Here is a 10252-nt window from a genome sequence, read left to right as displayed (position 1 = left end):
TAGAATAATGAAATGTAAACTTGAGGCAATAACCTGTGCAACATCAAAATGGTATGTCATGAAATAACAGATGTAATCATTAGGTAACTGAATATGTTCAACTACATAAATATCCATAATAGTACAAGTTTTGAAAAAAACAACAGTATTTAAAATGGGAATTAAAGTGGAGAATTGTATGCCTACTCCGTACAATTTCAGGGTGTTCTTCCCAATAATCCAGGGATGTTGTACTAACCAAGATAAGCAGTGTGTGCACTTGTTAAACCCAGGATGGGGGAATAAGCCACGTTTCAGTCAGTCTAAATCAGATACAGCATCTTGGATATGAGAAGTTAGCAACCCCTTAGCTCAATGTGTCATGTGCTAATTGACCATCGTCAGCTAGAAGAAACCATCCCGCACTGCAGGGAATCAAGGCCTGACAGATTTTCACAGACTCACTTGCACAGAGTCAAACCCTCACTCACTGTAGGTCACTCACTTCTCAGTGGCAGCAGTCTCCACTGTTCAACATTCAAAGTTAGGATCTGAGAATCATATGGGTGCTGGTCACTCCACCTCTTCAGTGTAGAGGAAATTACATATTTTTGTCAGCTTCATCAACTGAAGGCTCATAAATCTAACAATATATCTATAACACCATGTGATTGCTTACTTAATAATGCAGAGCACCACTGAATCAAATGTTTAACATCTTAGAGAGATGAACAACAATTCTTTTCACAAACAAAATGAATATTTAACCTCCTTTAGGGATGCATTTCGCTCCATAAATGTGCTGGTAATTTTACATGTCAGTGTCATCTTTCCTAAGCTGGCTGTTAACAGACTGTTAATTTCACTTTTGTCAATACTACTTGATAACTAATAAATAAATTGCAACTACTGATGGTACGCTGATACACTGATACACTACTGATGGTATATTGTTAAACTGTTAAAAAATACCATGTAGTGGATCTTGACATATTATTTGGGAGGCCATTTTAAAGTTGCATTTGCTGTTTTAAATCTTACAGTCACTTAAAAAATGCTTTGTTTCTCAGCGCTGTGTTAAGCATGCATACACGCTTGCCCCATTAAATGTTTTATAGGTTAGAAAACTATTTATTTTCATATATAAGTTAAAACTGTTTTATGACCAAACTTTTTAATTTTATATCACTGCAGCTAAATGAAAAGGGTTTCGGGGGGTAAAAAATGGACTACATAAATTCAACATTACAGATCAATAACAAAACCTATGTTACAAAACTACAATAATCCACCATGTTTTTTCTTTTGGCTCAATGTTTGCATTCTGACATTTTATTTCTGTTTCCTGAATATGTTTAACATGATGATCAGACGATCACTCTTACTCTTTAGTTTTGTTTTTACTCCTATAGTTGAAACCAAACCTTTTATTATGATTAGAACAATTAAATGTTAACTTGGCACAATAAACTATGTAACATCACAATGGTTTGCCATGAAATTCATGTAATTATTAGGTGATTAAATATGTTCAAATATTTAACTATCCAGTAAAAAAAGTACTACTTTTGTATCAGTATTCAAGCTAGTGGGAATTTGAGTGGAGAATTATATGCCCAATCTGTAAACTTTTAGGATGTTCTTCCCAATAATCCAGAGATGTTGTACCAGCTAAAATAAGCACTGTGTGCCACTTGCTTAACCCAGGACAGGGGACAGACCCATGTCTCAGGCAGTCAGAGTTGGATGTAACATTCTAGCTAATATAAATTAGCATCTCTGAAGCTTAATGTGGAATGGCCTATTGACCATCGTCAACAACAAAGAAACCAACCCCACACTGCAGAGAATCAAGGCCTGGCACAGAGCTGCACACGCTGACCCCTCACCCTCTCCATGTCACTCATTTCTCAGAGGCAACCTTAAAGGCACATGGGTGCTGGACACTCCACTCAGTCAATGTGGAGGATTGTTTAATGCTTACATCATAAACAAAACCCTTTAAGGAATTTGAAATTCTTCATATAAACCAAAACTGTGTTGAATAATAATAAGTCCCTCTGGTCACTGCAGCATGCACACAGAGAGATGGCAAATCATTTAATCCAATACAAAATGAGTAGTCAGCCTCTGTTAAAGACACAATCCATAAATGTGCTGGTAATTTTGCATGCCAGTACACCCATTTAAAAACTCTCAGTTCCCTCTCCTACAACAGAAGACTTTAAAGGTCGTACACAGCAGACAATCCAATCCAAATCTCTCAGCGTTATTTTTTATTTTACTTGAAAGTGAATCCTATTTTGATCCTAGTTCTGCAGTTTTTGTATTGTTGGCTGTTTTATATTTCTTTAGTTGTTTTAGTAGTTGTAGTTGTTTTGGTTTTCTTGAGATCTAGTAATGTGTATATACAATTTTGTCTGTCTAATGCAGATTTAAGATTAATTTAAAACATTGGAGAAAATATAAACAAAACAAAACAAAAACAAAACAAAACAAGAAGTGTCATTTTTGTACAGGCCAAGAGGGACAAAGTGTGGACTGACTTTTCCTTTTTAGAATTTAAAGTTAAAGTACAGCCAAAAGTACAGCCAAAAACCTATAGAATTTGAAATAGTTCATCTCAGCAGTTGAACAGAGGGTTTCAGAGGTTAATCATTCCTCTAACTGACTTATCCCTGTAACTGAGACAAACTGATTGCTCACAAAACCTCCCATATTATAAATACCATTAAAGATTGCTCTAGTCATTTATATCATGATGGGTTGTCAATGTGTTTTTTCAACACAAGGTAAAAAGGAGCACACTCTTAAACAGCAACTCAAAACTTATTCAGGTGCACGATTCAAAAAGCAATGTACCTAAAAAACTAAAATGATATTTCTATCTCCAATTCCTAAAAAATAAATAATTTTATTATTACATTTTGTAAGATTATTTTCTTTGAACAATAATGCATCTAACTTCTTTTTTCCTATTCTTTGTCATTTATCCATGTTGAAATGGGAATGTCACTCTATACTATATATCTAAGATGGAACTTGTGTCATTATATACCAGCCAACAGTGGACTCATGTCACTTTATACAACCTCAAGTGTGGACCTTTTTCTGTAATGTGGAGCGACAAATAAAATGGATTCTATAGATGGGCACACATACATTGGATTTCAACCATAAACAATAAATGCCAAATTCAGTTGATTCCTGTGAATTCTGGGAGACCTGCAATTTTGTCAAATCATTGCAACTATACAGAATTCTTAACTATTTAAACCGGTTAAAATCTGATTTTCACTGTATGTCTGCCCACAACTAATCCACTCAGTTCCTCAGTTGCCCTCTAAGTATTTCTGGAGTGGCTCTGATGTTTTACAAAAGAAGACTTTGGACCAGCAAGCTATTTTTAAATTATTTGCTTCATTTTATGCAAATATTGGTTCTGAAAAGGCATCATTCAATGATGATGAAACTTTATTCCTTTTTTTAAAAAAAATAACATTTTGTTTTAATATTCTTTTCCCAATAGAAAAAAACTTTAAATCCTCAAAATAAAACCTAAAACTTGCATGGCATTTTTTTGCTTGTAAAACTGTTAAATGGAAGTTTTGAGTACGTCCATCCATATTCTCAAGTGATGCTAGCCACGCAAGATGTATGCAGATGTGCCTCGTGCTGTCTGGCTGTCTACTGACGTATAATAACAATACGCTGGCTCTGTCCGGCTATGTTCTCATCTCACATCATCCTGCCATGATCCAGATTGATGCAGGTATGCCAAAAGCACTGACAGAGGGAATGTATTTGAAAAGTTAACAATGAGAATGGACTGGGGTAGCCCCTTTAAACACAGTGTCAAGCTATAAAATGGTAAAGATATCCACAACGGCTGAGCCTTTATATTCAGTTACAAAAATACATACTTACAGATCCTTTTAGAAGCAAAAAAAATTACATGATTTAGTTTAGATATATTTACAAGTAACTTGTGTCATTATGTACCAGCCAACTGTGGACCCCTGTTGCTTTATACTACACAAGTGTGGACCTCTTTGCCTGTAGAGTAGATCAGCAAATAAAATGCATTCCTGTGATTATAGAGAAACAAAACATATGTACATTGTAAGATTGACAGAAATCTAGTGCTTCTAGGTGCATCTAAAACTCAAAGGGAGTTTTGGAGGATTGAGCTAATCTCAAGGTTAAGTTAAATTCTGATAATAAACTGATTTAAGCAATTCATTAAAATTAGTAAAGATCTTGCTGGTATTTTCTCTCCACATTTTCTTCCTACCATTATTATTATTATTATTATTATTATTATTGTTGTTGTTATTGTTATTTCTCCTTTCTTTAGATTTTAAAATATTTCCTTGCCCTCTGGGGAAGCCGTATTGTAAAACAGTGTCAAGCTAGATGGTTGCTTCATCCACTAAAACTGAGCCTTTATAGTTTGTTATAAAATATTAGTTATAATTATAATAATCACAGTCATTGTAATCATAGTTGAGGAATAATTTTGAATTATTTAGGTGAGATTCTTTTGTGTAAAGTCTTATCTATCTCATTTTATTTATTCTTTACATGGTGGAGTGTGAACGCCACTCCATGCTATCCAAGAGGGAACTAATTGTCATTATGTACCAGCCAACAGTGGACTCATGTTGCATTATCCTATGTTTGGACATGTTTTCTATAATGTGCACCCACAAACAAATTACATTTGCATGAGTACAGACTGAGAGTGTATATTGAAGTATATTGAAAACTGATTGACATTCAGTGCTCGTGAAAACTGGTCAGGTCAGTATCGTCAGGGGACTGAACAACTTTAAAGGTCTAGTCAAGGTCTGATGTTACATCATTTTACATAATTAAACCTAAAAGAAAAAATCTTACTGCTGATCATTTTATGTAAAGGTTTATTCTGCTTGGATTATAGTTTTTCTTGCTTTTTAAGGCTCTAAAATACTGATTTCTCTCCTGCCTTCTGGGGGAGCCCTTTATTTTAATACAGTATAGAGCTTAAAACTTATGAAATCACCTAAAGCCAAGCCTTGAATTTTAATGCAAAGACTAATAACAAATCACGTTTCAGGAGACTGGTGTCTTTATTAACCCTATCATGCTATTTGTATCATATTTGATACATTACATTCTGTGGCCTTCATGTCACCCACATTAACATTACTAAAGCCTGTTTAACGGCCCATCTGCAGTCTGAAAGGCTGCTGGGGAGAGGAGGGTGTTAAAGGTGTGTGAATGGGTCGCTCAAATACCAGCTCCAACCAGGAGGGAGAGCTCTGAATATGGATATAAACACTCACACACACTTTGGTCCCCTCTTGGCAAAATCTGAAAAATTTCACCAGAGGCCATAACACATGATTTTATGATGATTTAGAGCATGTCCAAGTGGGGACTTAAAAATGTCCCTGTTAGTTTTGGTTGCTCCTGTTGGTGACTGTGTAACGATGAGTATGTTCCCTGTTATATATATGCGCGAGTGCACACATACACACACACACACCCTGGCATCTCCTGCTCAGTCAGCACTCTCAACCATATCCAGCTCTGATCCTATTAGATCGTGCCGGGGATGACAGATTTCAGATCAGGTGCATCTGGTTCCTCTTACACGAATATGAATCACCAGGGAGGAAATTAAATCTGAACCTCTATCAGTGTTGAGCACTGCATGCTAATAGAAGGAGAGCCTCCTCCCCTGCATTAGAGACACGCTGTGGTTCAGTGGCACTCCCTGTTGGCTGAAGTGGTAATTGCAGTGTATGCCATCACAAGAAGTTTCTCTGGAGGTGCAAGACGTTTCATTTTATATTGAATCATTTTTTTAAAAGTAAAATATTAATATTATTAGTAACACCTGTGCTTTTTCTCCTGTGATAAGTCCAAATGTCTGCTGTGAAAAAGGCGAAGTCCAAAAAGGTTCAAAATTGTATTTTACAATAAGATATTGTGCCTGTGTGCATGCTTACAACTACTCAATCGCAACTGCACTCATGTACATTAATGCAAAAAGTATTTTAATAAAAGGCAGAGAAAAACACAACTTGTATAAATTGTCCAATTCTGAACTAAAAACACATCTCGCTTGTTTTTTTTTCAGTCACTTTTTAATATGCCACAGCTTTTTCATCCTCTAGAAAAACACATCCCATTGAGGTTTCCAGCTATTTCTTTAACTGCTAACAGAGGAGCACTTTATCTGATAATGAGGGGAAGATAACTACACTGTGGCGGCATCTGCTGCCACTCCAGTTGTATCAATCTCAGCTGCCAGTGGGGCATCAGCAACAGCAGCAGGGGCATCCGCATCGACAGCCACCTCAGGGGCAGCAGGAGCAGCATCAGCAGGAACAACATCAACAGGAGGCACATCCTCAACAGCTGCATCACCTGGTGCAGCGTCTACGGGAGCGTCAACCACAGCTGGCTCAACAGCTGCTTCAGGGTCTGCTGCAGGGTCTGCTGCAGGGTCTGCTGCGGGCTCTGCTGCAGGGTCTGCCGCGGGGTCTACTGCAGGGTCTGCTGGTGCTTCTTCAGCCGCAGCTGGTTCAGCCTCAGCTGCCTCTACCTCCTCGGCCTCCTCTGCCTCATCAGAGTTTAGGGGCGCAGCAGGAGCATCAGGTGCTGCAGCTTTGGGGGCAGGGGCGCCATCCTGTGCCGAGGAGATAGAAAAAAAAAGATTTTAAAATTTTGCATTCTATTCTTGTATTTGTGTTCTTCTGTTTCATGTAAGCATCTTTCAGTATTCTCTGTTTTGTATTTGTATTTGTTTTCTTTTTGCATTACATGTAAAGCATTTTTGAGTACCCAGAAAAGCACTATATAAGGCCTATTTACTATTATTATTATTATTATTATTATTATTATTATTATTTAGATGTGTAAAAATTCAAGACACATTTGGTTATCTTCTGAAATAAAGAGGCTGACTGACCATAGCCATAGAAAGAGTACTACACATCAGTGTAGTTGTTTCTGAATTTCATTTTCAACTAATGGCCTCACCAATGTGTCTGGCCATCAGAGCCACAGGTGGATTATGAGACAAGGGGCCCCCAGTTATGCAAAAGGCCCTACCACCTATTCTTCATAAACACAGATGTTGTTGTATTTTTTTGTGCTGTTTTCCTTCTCTTTGTAGTCGTTATACCTGTTTTTTTAGTTTTGTGTCTCTCTGCAGACATTTTGTATCAATTTGAGGTAATTTTGAGTCTCTTACTGGTCGGTATTTGTATATTGTAGTTATATTTTGCAGATGAAGGGCATAGGCCAGACAGGCCCCTGATACGTTGGGCCGACATGCCTGTGCCCAGTAGGCTAATTTAGTAACCCATCCATGAGCAGAGAATATCTGACAAATGTCTTTTTAAAGAGCACATAACGCAACTAACAAGAAAATAAGCACAGGTGTAAATAATAAATTAATTATGGATAAATTCCATTCAGCTGCTTCAGTTTGGAAGTCTTTGTATTGTGACTGCTGTTTGTTATGCATATGTTTTTCTCAAGGGATTACTTCTCCCACAAAATGACCATTTCTTTATCATTTATTCATGCCACATTAACTCGAATTCATAGAGAGAACTTTTCTCGCATGCCCTCGGTGAACGAAAATCCAAAAACCGCAAACATTGTTGATTAATGAAGTCATTTGAGACCATGTTTAACAACGGTGACCTTTCTGAGCGAGACTAAAACTGAAACTTATAAATGCTCTCATTCTCAGTCCCCTTCAGAAAAGGCTGGAGGCAAAGTAATGCAATGTGTTTGGGAAGTTTTGAGCATGTGACTGGATAAATGAGACTTGGATTATGTGTTATGTGAGTAGTTTGTAAATGGATGTTTTGATGTAGGTGTGCTATTGTTAAACGTGGTCCCCAGTGACATCAATTCATCAAAAATGGTACCATTTTTTGTATTGGATTTCATGGGTGAAGTATTCCTTTTTTATGACAAGTCAAGATAGGCGCTATCCAGCGAAAACGATCAGCATATGAGGACTTTTTTGCCTTTTTCTTTGATTTGTTTCGGGGGAACAAAACCACTGCAGGTGTTTGTTTAAGCAGAGTTTCAAACTCAAACTCAGCACAGGAAAAGTCTAACTGTTTCCTTTTACAAATATAACGATCCTTTGCTGCCTCCATGCTGTTTTTACAGTTTCCACTGGAACCCTTCATCTATGTTTGCTCAACTTAGTGTAAATTCAATGGGGATGTTTTTGTTATTCATGCAGGGCCAATCATTAAACACTTTTTGTCAGGCTTTATTTGTCTGCTACAAATATAGAGTCCGTACATACACATAGAGCATTTTTTACTTCCACGTGTGACATTTTTAGCACAAGCCCTTCTTCAGACAGACTCTTTCATGTCTGAAGAACAGCTTGGGCCCCAAACGTCACACATGGAGGTAATACATGTTCATGGGAGCATCATCTGGTGTGCTTTTTTTGTATCTACTTTTGTTCTGTCCAGCACCTAGTATTTAACTGTTTTTGTCTGGTACCTTCAACACGAATACCGGAAGTGACATTTATATCAACAAAGAGAGATCTAAATTTACATTTTGAAGATGTCTGCTCACCTCAGACTCCTCCTCTGATCCTTCTCCAACAGCAACAGGAGCTGCAGCGGGGACATCAGCTGGCTGGGCTGCTGCAGCATTCTCCTGCATTAATAACACATTTTTAACTCAGCAGCATTTGAATTGTTACAGATTAGACACTGTTTGTGAGCTTACCACTACTGCTGCAGCTGGATCAGCCTAAATGAATGAATAATTAATGAATAAGTCTATTTTAATAAATATGCCAGAGTTTTGTATATGTTAAAGGTTTTTATACAAATCTAAAAGTCATGTAACAGTCAAACAAGATAAACTTACAGGAGCATCAGCAGCAGGCAGGAATGGGTTTGTGACTACTCCCTGTAAAAAATACAAATTAATGATTAAAATTTAATGCCAAACTGTCTGAATTGGTGATTTTTCTATTTATTGGTAAAACTACAATGAACCCCGACTACCTGCTGCTGGTACAGCCTGTACATCTCCATCCACCTCAGGGCCTCATTAGCATGTGCCGCAACCTGCTGAGGAAATACCAGACATCTCCAGACATGCACTGCAATTAAGCCAATTATCCTCCCTCTGTCAGACACCCATCATAATACACATTTGATGACATGACTAAAACATGGTATGGCATGCCACGGCAGACAGACAGACACAGAAAACCTCACTGAAAAGAAACTGTCTTACTTGTTCTTCATTGCTTTCACTCTCTGCAACCTGCAAACCAAACAAAGGGAATGAGGAAGCATTAGTGACTTTGTGCATTTTCCCCTAAAGCAAAACAGTGTTTAAAATCTTAAAAAGGATCAAACTTAATGACAGGTTTAGATCATGTTTAGGAAAAGACTTACAGGAGCAGCCAAGGTTGAGACGAGCAGGCACAACACGAACACCACCAGCTTCATCATGATTGTTCCTAAAAAATTATAAATAAATGAAACATTAAGTGACTATTGTTTCTTCTCAGTTTCCTTTGCTAATAAAATAAAAGGGGGGAAATGGATTCATGATTGTACCAGCAAGACTTTGTTCCTAACACAGTGTTATATTGTTTCAATATGAAAGGTCTATCTCACCTTTTTTCTGGTGCAGAGAGAAACTGAAGATGTGTCTCCTCCGGGATGGAAAGTAATGTCCTTCATCTCCAACATGGATGCCATTTATATTCTGGAATATCCTGTGACAGCCAATCACATCCAGCAAAACACGCAGAGCTATGTGTTTGAAGAAATCTTCTAACACTTTGAAAAAAAAAAAGAAAGAGGCATGTAGGGTTAAGGCCCCTCTTTTAGTTAATTACATGCTGTGCAAGTATTCTTAGCACACATGCCCTTCTCTTTATTGCCCTAAAACCAAACAAAAAAAAGACAAGACAGTGTGCAGCTGACACAAGCATGTCATGATAATGACTGGGAGACACCACTGAGTTTGTATTTTAAAAAATATTTGAGGGGGAATTATCAAATATATGAAGGAATTAAGTGCTTGTTTGTCATGGCATTACACACTTTATAGTTTTAAGTGCTCTTAGTATTAAAATAAAACACCTATGATGGTGAGAAGGAGGTCCACAGATGACACAACAAACACTTGAATGCTTAAACTCTGAGACAAACACAACACAACTCAGTAGACGCTTCAGCAGTGGTACAAAGTACAACTTTTACGTACTTTC

General features: G+C 37.4%; 1 protein-coding gene across 5 annotated transcripts; it reads right to left on the bottom strand.

The window, feature by feature from the left end:
- Window positions 1–6091: 6091 nt before the first annotated feature.
- Window positions 6092–9786, bottom strand: enam (enamelin). 5 transcript variants are annotated; one of them, XM_042484312.2, is made up of 8 exons: window positions 9654–9786; window positions 9429–9493; window positions 9265–9294; window positions 9030–9095; window positions 8890–8931; window positions 8746–8769; window positions 8590–8673; window positions 6092–6658 (listed from the first exon to the last, which is right to left on the bottom strand). In XM_042484312.2, the coding sequence occupies exons 2-8, from the start codon at window positions 9483–9485 to the stop codon at window positions 6227–6229; spliced, it is 735 nt and encodes a 244-aa protein (XP_042340246.1). In that variant the 5' UTR covers window positions 9486–9493; window positions 9654–9786; the 3' UTR covers window positions 6092–6226. The 5 variants fall into 5 exon arrangements, with proteins under 5 accessions (XP_042340246.1, XP_087931408.1, XP_087931409.1 ...); XM_088075282.1 differs by having other exon boundaries at window positions 9030–9092; XM_088075283.1 differs by lacking the exon at window positions 8746–8769.
- Between the last annotated feature and the right edge of the window lie 466 nt (window positions 9787–10252).

This window comes from Plectropomus leopardus, chromosome 3 (genome assembly GCF_026936395.1).
Source record: "Plectropomus leopardus strain MGB_pleo_1.0 chromosome 3, ASM2693639v1, whole genome shotgun sequence".
Taxonomy (NCBI): Eukaryota; Metazoa; Chordata; class Actinopteri; order Perciformes; family Serranidae; genus Plectropomus; species Plectropomus leopardus.
The sequence above is the reverse complement of the archived record's forward strand: the minus strand, read 5'-3'. Positions and strand labels throughout refer to the sequence as shown.

Coding starts and splice junctions, on each gene's coding strand:
- enam (XM_042484312.2), bottom strand. CDS start 9,485: ATGATGAAGCTGGTGGTGTTCGTGTTGTGCCTGCTCGTCTCAACCTTG. Junction 9,096..9,264: donor GTGAAAGCAATGAAGAACAA/GTAAGACAGTTT, acceptor GTATTTCCTCAG/CAGGTTGCGGCACATGCTAA. Junction 6,659..8,589: donor GATCAGAGGAGGAGTCTGAG/GTGAGCAGACAT, acceptor TCCTCGGCACAG/GATGGCGCCCCTGCCCCCAA.